The 13,086-nt window shown below is 38.6% G+C and overlaps 1 protein-coding gene across 5 annotated transcripts in view; it reads right to left on the bottom strand.

Annotated features, from left to right (window-relative positions):
* LOC117403529 (rho guanine nucleotide exchange factor 28-like) overlaps window positions 1–13,086 on the bottom strand; it is a 107,493-nt gene that overhangs the window by 30,409 nt on the left and 63,998 nt on the right. For 3 of the 5 annotated variants that reach the window (XM_034928514.2, XM_034928517.2, XM_034928519.2), the window contains exons 10-15: window positions 10,875–11,005; window positions 9,400–9,713; window positions 7,460–7,652; window positions 6,578–6,689; window positions 5,811–5,888; window positions 4,895–4,937 (exon numbers count right to left, since the gene is read on the bottom strand). In XM_034928514.2, the coding sequence (XP_034784405.2) occupies window positions 4,895–4,937; window positions 5,811–5,888; window positions 6,578–6,689; window positions 7,460–7,652; window positions 9,400–9,713; window positions 10,875–11,005 (871 nt within the window). The remainder of the gene's footprint in view (window positions 1–4,894; window positions 4,938–5,810; window positions 5,889–6,577; window positions 6,690–7,459; window positions 7,653–9,399; window positions 9,714–10,874; window positions 11,006–13,086) is intronic. The other 2 variants (XM_034928523.2, XM_058988117.1) reach the window with 1 other exon arrangement.

Raw genomic sequence — 13,086 nt, 5'->3', positions numbered from 1 at the left:
TTGCTTCTAAATATTCAGGTCTACTCTGTTGATCTTAACAGTGGAGAATCAAAATACCGACACTATTTTAATATTAAAAATAAGTACACCCCTGACTTTCTACATACATTCATATTTTAAGTCGCACACGCAGTTACCTAATGATTCAATGACAGCAGTACATTGTTCTACCACCCTTTAGGTGAACTGAATCCAATATGGTTTAAAATTAGAATACTTGGTTGCATTATAGCATTGGTTTCAGATTTCAAACAGATCAACAAAATGAAAGGTGTAGCGCAAAATATAAGATTTAAATGAACAGCTTTGTGGGCTTTAGCTTTAGTATAACTGGAAGCACTGTAATGGAATTCAGTGCTAGGTACTGCAGTAACACACAACAATGAACTTCCACTGTGTTTTTGGTTGTGTTTATACAGCAGGTACACAGCTCACAGTAACAGGAATCAAAGCTTTCCTTGGCAGCAAACAACCGACCTGCTGCCTGCCCAGCAGAGTCAACAGTACTACGAGATGGGAATTTAGATTGCTAATGTTATTCAAGGCTAGTCGTGTTGACACTGCTAGCTGTTCACTGCTCCCCTCCTCCGATTTTTATTTGTATTTTATGACAGCCACGATAAATCGATGGGAAGTGTTTTGTGACAGCTGTCAGGGCTTCAGAGGCTGTGACTGTTGAATAAACCTTGCTGATGAGAGTGGTGGGAGGGAAAGGTTACACTTCAAGCCAGGTTTGTGAAACCGTTATTATTTTACACTGAGCGGACATGCTACGCGGGAAAGCAGCCAAGACCTTTTTATCAAAATGAAAAGAAAGAAGACATCATACCCTTTATCTTTAGTAAAAAACAGAATTCAACAAGCTGCAACAGCACAATGAACCCAATCTGTAAATGGCTAGGGGTTGAAACAAGGCTGGGAATAGAAGAAGCACTTAAGCCGATGGGACACTAGTCAACACGTTGCTAGAAAAACGTAGAAAGGGATACTTTTTTTTTTTGTAGAAAGTGACCTGCAAGCTACATGTTTCAGGCAAGTAACTGTATCAAAGGACTGTTGATTTTCTAGAAGCAATATTACATCATAGAATAAATCAGCCATGAAAGCGATGTAAAAAGTCATGTGACTAGCTTCTTTGCTGGCGAAAAAAAAAAAAATGGCGGAGAACGGAGAACCTTAATGTGAAGCCGGTGTGTGACTTTGTGAGAGTGACTCTCCTTATCGTTTTCTTCAGGGTGATTTTTTTTTTTTTTTTTTTATAGGTGTAAATAAGTGTTAATTGGTCCATTCCTAGTAATTAGTAGGAGGCTGTGTGGTCCAGTGGTTAAAGAAAGGGCTTATAACAGGAGGTCCCCGGTTCAAATCCCACCTCAGCCACTGACTCATTGTGTGACCCTGAGCAAGTCACTTAACCTCCTTGTGCTCCGTCTTTCGGGTGAGACGTAATTGTAAGTGACTCTGCAGCTGATGCATAGTTCACACACTCTAGTCTCTGTAAGTTGCCTTGGATAAAGGCGTCTGCTAAATAAACAAATAATAATAATAATTAATGACCAATTTGTCAGTAATGCCACGAGATGTAGTGAAGCGGCATTAAAGTCAACACAATTATTAATACTATATTCCTTGAAAAAAAACGATTTACTATTATGAACCGTTTTTAAACATAACGTTGTGTTGGCATTATAGTCTAATATTAGCAATTACAACGAAAGCCGGTTAGGTGCCGATGCTGAAGCATTAGAGCGTTCATGTTAAACTGCAGCGGTGTGTTACGTTTAAACCACAGGTTGTGTTTTCAGTGTCATTTTGGCTCAAATAAAGACTTTCATTTGATACAACTTAATAGTAATGGATAAAGTGAGTCCTTCTTTTTGTTTCAAGCCGTTTGAACATTACCGTTCAGCAGACACAACTTGTAAATATTGTTACACAGTTACAGATATCTGATTTGTAGAAGAAAAACAAATCCTCACCTGGCATAATTAGGAATTCTGTTAAAAAATAATATAATAAAAAAACTATAACAATCACATTTCAACTCTATTTACAATTAGTTTTATTTACATGTTTATTTACACAAATAAAACAGAAAAACCGTCAAGCAAAATATTCAAGCCAAGAATAACGAATTCAGAACATAAATGATGAAATGTAATGGTAAATATTACTATTACAATTCTATATACACATATTTGAGAATAGTTTAGTTTATTGAAAAAAAATGCTGGTGAAAATTATGTGGACACTAAAAACACTAATAAACTTTTTGATAGGAAATATCATCTGTGTATTGTTTTCACTGTGCTGTCCATCAACATTCTAGCTACAATGTCTACATACTGTAGAATAGCGTCCTCTGAAATCTGAAGCAGCAATGCAGAAGCAATGGCTTTCATTCTACATTTTCTAGCAATATATAGACTAGTGTCCCCTTGGCTTTAGTCTCTAAGTTCTCAGGACTTTTGTATGGGTGACTAATGAGACAGGTTGGTGAATTCATTTTGTTCATTAAAGATTACGAGGTGACGCAAAGATACAGCGTGTTTTATGATTAAAAAAAGGGCTCAGTCAAAATTGACTGATGTAGTGACAAATCAAAGTTGATTGCGATTGTATATTTCATGAAATCATCTTTATTCATTGTGACGGAAATATAATGAGTTCTGGTTGTAAATCTCCCTCCCGACCTGAGGGCGCTAAGGGAAAGGCTTTGGACGGGTTGGCCTGACAGTTCATTTCCTGGGTCAGAAAGTCATTCAGCCTGGAAAAAGGCAAGGCTCCGTTGCAGGAACGTATTGACCCGGAAGGTAAACGAGGTAGCAGCTGCAGGCAGTAGAGTCAGCTGTAATCGTTTACCAAGGGGTCATGCATGATTGCATAAAGAGGGCCGGAGAATTGTAAATCACTTCCTTCGCTTGGGTTCAGAGACGCATGGAACTGGAAGGACCGGGAGAGTTCCCAAAAAGAAATAAAAAGTATTTGTGAGTGTTTTGTTTGTTTGTAGCACTGTTAGTAATTGTCTTTTGTTTGTAAATTCACTAGACGGCTATCACGTCTCCGGAGCTGTCGCCTTGGGCCAGCACTACACGGAACAACAACACCACAGTCACTGTTATTTGTTATCTCCCACCTTGAGCACTACTGCACGCACCCGGACTGGTGATTTGTGTTCGTAGTATTGTGGGAGCGGATAACGTGTTATTTTTTGTTTTGTTTACAATTCATTATTATTCTTTTCCTGCCGAGCTTTACATCAGGGGTGTACTGCCAGAGGATTATTGTTTGGTCGCCAGACCAGGATTTGTGCAATAATAAAAATAACATTTCCAAATTGGATTACAGTTTTCACTTGTGATTATTTCTGCACTGCATCACCTCTGCATCTGTTCTTAATCAGCAGCCACTTTGCCACATCATCTATTTACCAAACAATGAAAAAAATGGAACTAACCCTTTTGTTCTGCATTAGTTACCCAACCATTTGATAGAATACTTTAATCACATTATTTATCACACTCATTAGTGGGGATGAACACAGTGTGGTTGAATGAAACAGTCTTTTGCTTATATAGGGTTTAATAAAGTTAACAATCATAAGTAAGTTAAGGAGTGGAACTGAAATGTATTGAAATGTTAGTTTTAATTTATTTTAGTATATTATGAAACTGTTTTGTAAACAATAATACTAAATTCCCCATTAAAAACAACAGCAATAGCTATTTTGTCTACTTATCATTTCAAAGTAAACAGAACTAAGATATTTGTGGAGAGCTTCTGATATAAGTTAATATTAAACATATTGGAAAATGGATAGAAAATAAAAAATAAAGTGAAAATGAAATCAAATTGGTTAAACAATTCTCCCATTTAAAAAGCTCATATTAAATTAGAGAAGCATAACAAGTCAATGATGTTGTTTATGTGAAGCTTCTTTCAAAATGATTTACACACAAGTCTGACAGAAGTTCAGGTTCCACAGCTGTAAGACTAGATCAAACTGGCATTATATTAAAACAGAGCTTGAATGCTGAGGGGAAGTAGGAGGGGCTGCTGACTGTTTGCTAAGCCTCACAGGCTTGTAGATCAGTGTCTACTGTAGAAACAGCTGCTGGAGTGTGTGTACCGCTGAACAAAGACTACCTGCTTGCAACACATGCATCCTTTAGAATAGCAAGACCTAACAAAAAGTACAATGAGAATAAGTGATGCACTATGTGGAGGGGCTGGAGCAATACCCTGGTAAACGTGTGTAGAGTCACCATGCACAGCCAGCAAAGTGCTCATTCGATTCCACACGTCTGCCAGGGGTTTGTTCTAGAGGGATACATGCTCAGAAATAGATTCTTATTTTCTTATTTGGAAGAATGTGCTTTCGGGGTTTGACAGAATCATTAATGGCGAATGTCTCTTTAAGAAATCACGTAAACACACACACACACACACACACTCTCTGTGTTCAGGGGGCAACAGCCACCAAAACAAAAGGTGGGGAAGGTAATAAGGCTTTCATTGGAGAAATGAAGAACAATTGATCCTTTAAGGTAGAAAGAGGACCTGAAAGAGGACAGTATGTTGCAGCAAGCTTAAACTGGACATCCAAACACACTCGCTGGACAAACAGAAACATTGGGAGGAACCCATAGTTTCAAATTCAAGGCTGCAAGTACTGTTGATACACAAGCAGGTCATGCAATGCATTTTTTTTGCCACAATCTTCCCATATTAAAAGGCACTTCATTTCCAAATGGCACAAACTATAAAACAAATTAAGCACATATGGTGTTATCAACCCGCAGAAGCAAAACTAGTTTAGTTACAAAACACCCACAGCACAAGTGCACAATCATGTATGATAAAGGCTGATCAATAATGTCAATCGAATGGCAAATACCTTTTCTCTCTGGGCTGCTCTGGCAAGCTGTAAGCACGCTGCTCTGCAAAAAGTAAAACATTTCAAAAAGTTAAAAACAACAAGATAAACAAGCAGCTCTTCAGAAAGGATCACAGTTAATTAGGAAGCCAGAGAGCCTTCACCATGTTACCACCTAGAACAGCAGTTCTCAACCTTCAAATCAACCTGCAACCACCTAACATCATTATCTTACAATGTTAAGAATACATCAGAAGTCAAATTCTGTGTAGCAACCCATGCTTTGGTTTAAGCTAGTTTTGAATCTACTTTCTAACTTTAATATAGACAATTTGGAATATTGTAACCAACCTTGATATGCAATTCCCTGCATCCCAAAGAAGGACTTTTCAAGAGAATATCAAGATAACATTCATATTCCCCAGAACTAAGAATGAGCTGCTTGAGAACGGCTGCTCTGAAGACTGACATGCCAGATGAGGAATGGAAAGGAGACAGTAACACTGAAACAATGGCTTGTATAAGAGATCCAAGCAGCCAGTGCTGCCACTGCTCAGGACAGCAGAGATTGTGTGCCTCAGGATACAAAAGGCATGCCCACTGTACACAGACTGAAGTCTACTGAACAACAGCTTTTTGTTTTAGATTTAATAAACATGTATACATATTAGTTGGATTAGTTGGAAGTAAGAGCATGCACTGTAGCTTCCATCACCAGCACAGAAAAGAACCTCCATTTCATCTGCAATGAAGATGCCACATTAAAAAACATACGAACATTTGTACAGTACGTTGAATTAGTGATTACGCCTTACAGCAAGCAATGTTGTTTACATGATTATGGGAGGTCCCCCCCCCTTCCACCAATGAACAGTTATCTGAATGTCATGCCTTGTATTTGGAGGACCCTGTATCTGTGGGTCCAGGGTGTACTTACTACCAGGGTGGAGCAGAGACACTGATTTAGACAGAGAGAGAGCCTGCAGAAGGGACCGGCCGCTGTTGAACACACCATCTACAGAGCAGGGATACATTTCTTTCTGTGAAACGCTTGGAAAAGGGTTCCTTCATTTACCTTTTCTGTGCATTGGACGCTTTTCTGTCTATTGTAGTAGTTCACAACAGAAAGGTTTTGGACAGATTTATGAAGAACAGCCAGTGAGGTTCATAGCACAATGGGGTGTTGATACCTCACTAGCGTGTCAGATCATCTTCACCATTCGGATATCTTTTGTCAAGAAATAAAAGGCCAAACAATACAAGGCTGAACGTTTAGTTTTTGAAAAAGAAACCTTTATAAAAACACTTATTAAATTTTAGTTTATTATTAAGTAGTGCTAATTTGAAGTTAACAAATTTAAAAAAGCAATAATAATTGCAAAATAATGTAGCACTATTTTTTGTGAAAGGAGACTCCTATAGGAATTATTTCTAATTTGTAACATTAACAGGGGTTTCTCTCTTTTTAGAATCAAAATGGCGCTAATCACACTTTGGAGTAACACTGCTTTGTGGATTTCCCCCTGAGGGTTTGGTTTCATTGAAGTAAAATTCCTCCTTAAAAATGTAGAAAAGGATCAGAGATTATGATAGAAATGCAACATACGTGTTAGCACTTGTTGTTAGTTAATTTGAATATGAAAATACCTAACAGACTACTTCAGGATGCTTTACACATGAGCATGTGAGAGGACACAAACTGACCTTCACTCAGATGGGAGATCCCTGAATCCCGAATGAAGCGAGGTCTGGCCAGGGTAATCTTGGGGGAGGAATAGGAATACGAACGCAGCCGGACTCCAGAATCCACCGGTTCCTGAGAACATTAGCATTGCACTTGATTACAGCTATCAGTAAAACTCTTAATTCACACTACTTGTTCTATCCATTTTAAATTGCATGCTGCACATACTTGCACGCTACTCTGACTGAGGTTTTGTCACACTTCCTGATATCTCTTTTATCCACTTCACCTCATTAGGCCATGGTGAAAATGCATTTTAAGTTAGCGTTAAATGCATGTCATTTTGGAGTATACAAACAGCACAGAAAGTAGGACTAAAGCATCTTTTTTTCTTACAAAATAAAATAACATTAACATTAAAGCACAGTGGAAAATAGAGCCCAGTGAATCTTATTCAATTTAAAATCTGACTGTAAATGGACATATATTTCGATATTAGCATATTCAATTACTGTAGTTTAATAGTCTGCTGTTTTGAGCGGAGTTATTACCTATACAACTAGAGTGTTGAGTTACAGAAATCAACTCCCAAAGATGAGAATTTTAGACGTATCCATTCTTATCCTTTTATGAGTTCACCCAAAGACTTCCAAATGGTCATGGATTATTATAACCCTATAATTTGGGGCTAAACCAAATGCTTCTATGCGGAAGTCTTTATTTAATACCATTTTTTTTAGGGTGAAAAAAGAACACTATGCAGACCAAGCTGTAATACACGAAAATAAATCTTATGGACCAATTACCATCCTTGTTTGGATCAATTGGTTCACACAACATAGGTAATACTTTTATACACATGTCTACACACACACACACACAGACAGACAGAAGCTGAGTACCTTTGAGTTAGCAGTGATGTATGCAGAACTGGATCTCATTCTGTTGTCAGACAGCTCTGGAGACGTGTTGAAGGAGTCCTGTTCATCACCGCTGCTCACTTGCAGAGGGGCTGCAGATGAAAGGTTGGACAGAGGAGACTTGTCCGAATGATCCTCCTCTTCACTGTCCACATCGAGACCGTCCAGACTGGGACTGTATTAAATAACATTATTCCCTAAATACAAAGCCTCACTACAAAACCAGAAACAACACATTCCCAAATACAAAGCCTAACTACAGGACCAGAACAATGTGGAGAGCTGCCAGTTCCATTGGGCAGTGTGGAGTAGTGGTTAGGGCTCTGGACTCTTGACGAGAGGATCGTGGGTTCAATCCCCAGTGGGGGACACTGCTGCTGTACCCTTGAGCAAGGTACTTTACCAAGATTGATCCAGTAAAAACCCAATTGTATAATGGGTAATTGTATGTAAAAATAATGTGATATCTTGTAACAATTATAAGTTGCTCTGGATAAGGGCGTCTGCTAAGAAATAAATAATAATAATAATAATGGCACCAACAACTTGGGTTTGCGTTACTGTAATAAACTCTTGTTAACAGAAGACATACAGTATTAACTGGGTAGAAGAGTAAACGACAGCACAGTTATTCTTTGCTGATATTTACAAACAGAAAGCAGTGTGAATGTGTATGTGGACCACTGCTGATGTGTAATAAATGATGATACTTGATCCTCAAACTATTTTTAAATTCTGTTCACAGCTGAAATGTGCTATATACAGTGTTTCATATTTCTTTTACAAGCTATTCTCAAAGTTTCTAAAATTAAAAAAAAAAAATTAGACACCCCACATATTTTATCAACACATATTCCATAAAAATCGCATGGTTTTCATCACAAACAGCTTGCACGTTCCTGTATAGGAGTTCAGTGCAAGATGCCAATTTGAGCACCATTTATTGGGAATTAGACTCAATAATTTTCTGTACTACAATTTTTGAAAACCTAAGATATAACTTAAATATATAGAATCACTATTTGCTGACTAAACTTAAAACCATATTCAGTTAAAACACTTGCATTTCTATTTAAAAAACATAATAATAATAATAATAATAATAATAATAATAATAATAATAATAATAATAATAATAATATAGGTACCACTAACAACTGTGAACTGTGATGCTTTCTCGTGAAATGTGTAATACATTATTTTGAAAGCACCATGCTCTTAGAATAAACCACATCTTAGCCTTAATAAGCAAGTGTATGTAGAGTGGTCTATAAAAATCACACAATGCACACTAACCATTAATCAACATATATTCTTTCTGTTTCCACACAGTACTTTAACCACAATCAAACTAACACCGGTTGTCTGTTCACAGTCTCTATACATATAAAATGTGTTTCACATCAGGAGTCCCGAGGTTAGTTTAACGGAGGACACTGTGAATCCCTGATGTTTCAATGTGCTCGGTTACAGAGCTACATTCCTGACAGACCTGAACCGCTGTACCTGCTCCACAGGGGGTAATTCCAGCAGTCTACATATAAACTCACTTTTCTCCTGACTTCTGTTGCTGTACTGAACGGCTGGCTGCTTATACTAACAGACCAAAGCCCCCCGTGCTTGCAGATGCAATGCAATCGAAAACATTTCTGAAAGGCTGGAATTGTAACAGAGCCACCAGAAAAAAGAAAAATCAGGTAATTAAAGGAACAGAATGAGGGTGTTTAATAAAGTGAGCACACCCTGTGGCGTCAGCACCTGGTCAGAATCCACCTGGCCCACTGTTCTAGTCAGCTTCCTGCGGGTCACAATGGCCAGCCACTGTCACAGTGATCACTGACGTAATTCAATTTGGAAACAAAATGGTGGAGAAATGAAGCAAAATAGATAAAGCAATAAACAAACAAATACAAATCCTGTACCTCTGTTCGCTCATCTTGCTATCTGGTGGACCTCCTCCTTTATTAAATCCCAGGGGCCACTGTGGCTGATTCAGTCTTGCAAGAGCCAAATTGGCAGCTGAGATTGTGCGCAACTGCTCTGTGTCGACTGTGTTGCTTGTGGTGTCCTTTTTATCATTGCAGCGTTCAGACATGTGATTAGAGGCAGGTGGGCCTGCAATCAGGGAGCCAGTGTCGGAGCGAATGCCCCAACTCAGATCCTGGCTAGAGCTGTCTGTTGATGTGCTTTCAGTGGTGGTCCCATCAATGCTGTACTTTATATCCATGTCATCAACCTGCAATGTGATTGAGGGGGGGGTCAGATTCACTTGCAAGCCAAAAGCAGTATTATAGATGCCATTTTACATGCTTGAAGTTTGAACTATTAAGAAGAGGAGGATTTATTCCAGAAATACAGCAACTGTGTTATTTCCCGGTGGCGACATTTCATCACATTTTCCAGAGGCGCAGTAGACATGTGTTTTAAGCGAAGGGCTTTTCACTCATTTGCTAATCCAGTGGTGTGGTCCTATGACTGGAAATTTGGTTAGACAGAGTCATGAAACAGGTGAACAGCGCTGGCCACAGAGTGGCTCTGGATTTTTTGACTGAATCTCTCCTGATTAGAGGGAATAATGAAGACTTAAAAGGTGGTGGTATTTAGATCATCCACTGTTTAGATCATTAAAACAGACCGCAGTTCTATTTAAGTTTTACCTAAAGTTGTCAAGCACATGTGATTTGACAGCCTGCATTGGGCATTGCTGCATGTGAAAAGCTGTAGTTTAAAGGAATATTTCATTGACTGATTTGAAAGGTATTTGTTTGCAAAGCAAAGTGTTCCCTGTTTGATCTTTGTCTCCTCCACTTATAATAATTTCAGAAACCATCGCTGACATCTCTCATAGGTCTGATGTCTGACAGGTTCAAAAAGTCAAATCTAACTCGGTGCAGAGGATTCTCAGAGGAGCTCCAATTGCACACAGACTTCTCCAGGCTACCTGCACACGCCTTTGAAAACGAACAGAAATTACAAGCAATTACTTAGTCATTTTGTGGTGCAACTTCATGTGTTATTTGTTAACTAATAGCCCATGAACACGATATATACATGTGCAAGCTACCAGGGAACGCCTATGATTCACTTATCACCACTACATGCCCATTAAGATAGCATGGGTGTGTATTCTTTCTGCTAAATACAGTAAATTAAATAGCTATTAGTGACGCCCAGTTGCAATACTTGAAGCATTGCCCTAGACGAAGCTGCATACAGTCTTTAATTTTATCCATACGGCTTTGCTGTTCTGTGCAATTCTAAACACCCTGTTAAAATCCTGTTAAAGGTTTTGGCACTTTAATGACTTTGGTTGTATTCACTAAACACCGAAAAGACTCTAAAGGGTCAGTAATACATTCCCGATGGATTTCTTATTGAAATGCAAGCCTTGCCGTACATGATCCACAAGCATGGCGTTTGCGTAGATCTCGTCGTTCCCGCTCAGCATGGCGGAGAGTCTGGCAGCCGCGTGGAAGGTGGGCTGAGCGCGGGCTTTCTGGAAAGCCTCTTGTGAGGAATGGACTTTCTCTGTAAAGAAGAACAACCAATAATTACATTAATACAAAACAGCTACTTTATTGTGACAAAAGAAAAGTAGACATTGGAAATGAGCTGTAGGTCCTATTCTGATCACAGGCATTGCTAAACCACTAAAGCAAGGAATAAATACATTTGTCTGGGCCAATGTAGAAAATTCATAGCATCAGGAAATATGTTTATAAGTTGTTGTTTAGCTTATTTTTTTTTCACACTTAACACAGTTGCTCTAATTTCTAAATGTGACTCTGTGGAAGGCAGCGTCATTTAAATGTTAAAGTTGTGCAAGGTTAAAAAAAACACGCATAGCTGAACACAATTCCAGATGGTACATACTAACTGATACTAACCCCCCCACCCCCAAGGTGAACCTTAAATACTGAGATGATGGAAAAAAGATTAACGGTTTACATCTTGCTTCAAGAATCATCTGAAACCTTTTTAACTTGAGGAAAAAAATGTTTCTTTAACTGAGACGCACACAGCAACTTTCATTAGACTATAACATGACAGTAAAAAATACAAGAAAAGTTAAAAGTTTAATCACCAACAGGTGCCAGACTGCTAGCTCAACAAAATCCACCCCAGTGAGACACTGTATATTATGAGCACACTGTTTACATTTATGTATATACACACACACGTTGATATTTTTAGCACAGTTTAAGCAAACTAAAATGAATGATTGCTTACTTACACACTTCCCATGTAGCACAAACATTCACAAGGCACATACCAGTCGGGTTTCCTTTTTGCAGGGTGTTGCATCTACCAATAGACTGATTAATTGGGATCAAAGGTCTTAAAAACCCTTTAATCATCTCTGGTGCACTCTGCTGCTGCAAATATAAGTGCTTATCATATGCGTTGCTATGTACTCGTTAACCAAACACTAAGAATCATACTGCTAAATGACCAATTCATAACAAGAATAACACTATCTTCTAGTGGAAGCATTCAGGCAACATCAGCATTCATATCAACCTTGTGTTATGTTTAATCGTTTTGCCACAGCCTAAAAGAATAGTGCGATTGTTGGGAAATATAAACCTGCGTGTCAATATTTAGATTTCCCACGGGCAGTTTGACAGCTGGCACATGCAATAACAACATGCCTGGTCTTTTCATTGCTATCCAATTATTACCTTGCTGCAACAGTGTCAGTATCAGTTTTTCCCATCTGGGGACAGCAAAGCCGCACTTTGTTTATTTGAATCTCACTGCAAGTTAGTATTTGCTTTTCCTTTTCTTTTGTAATGTAGCCGTGGCTGCGTATAACCAAATGTTTTCAATGAGATTAATACTGAAAAGCAACTGCTGCTTGGATTAAGTGAACACAGACCGCAGATATGTCTAGCTACCTGAGGTTAAAGCAATCACATTTACATGTACAACTAATGCTACAAATGTGCTAATAAACAATTAATTGAAACAGTCCCAATGGGGTTTACCCAGTCTAGTTGCAAAGCTTGACTCCCTTATCAGTCTGATAAGCATGGCGGTGCCCTTTAAAGAGTGGCAGCAGTGATGTGAAACGAGGAGGTCGCTCCTCTATATGCAGCTCTGTGGGAATGTACACTGGCGACCCCAAACAAACAGGTCATTCAGGCCCAAAGAAAGCATTTAGCCTGAAGGCCACCTCAAGTACTGAGTCGCTAATGTGCCAGTTGTCAGTATTTTATTAATACATTTCATCTCTCATTTATGCACTTTAGCTGCTCAACACACTTGCGTTACAGTTTTTCTTTTTAGACAGTCTCCACCGCACACCCTTGGTTTGCCACTGAGCTTCACCGTCTGACCCGATCTCATTTCTATCTTATAGAAATGAGATCGGGTGAAAACCTGACTTCATCAGTACCTAAGGTAAACACTTTATATTGTTAGATCAACATTTCATTAAGATTGTGTTATCAGCTACCAGTCTAACTAAAACTTATTGTCATCACTTAACCCTGTCTGAATGGTAAATTCTCCAGTTTGGCACTTCTAAGAAACACACTGAAAACAAACTGCACTTACTTTGGTTAGTGGTTTAGTTTGATACCTGCCATTTTTTTGTGCGCTTTCCA

Source organism: Acipenser ruthenus, chromosome 2, assembly GCF_902713425.1.
Source record: "Acipenser ruthenus chromosome 2, fAciRut3.2 maternal haplotype, whole genome shotgun sequence".
Classification (NCBI taxonomy): Eukaryota; Metazoa; Chordata; class Actinopteri; order Acipenseriformes; family Acipenseridae; genus Acipenser; species Acipenser ruthenus.
This window is presented reverse-complemented; position numbering and strand designations above follow the sequence as displayed.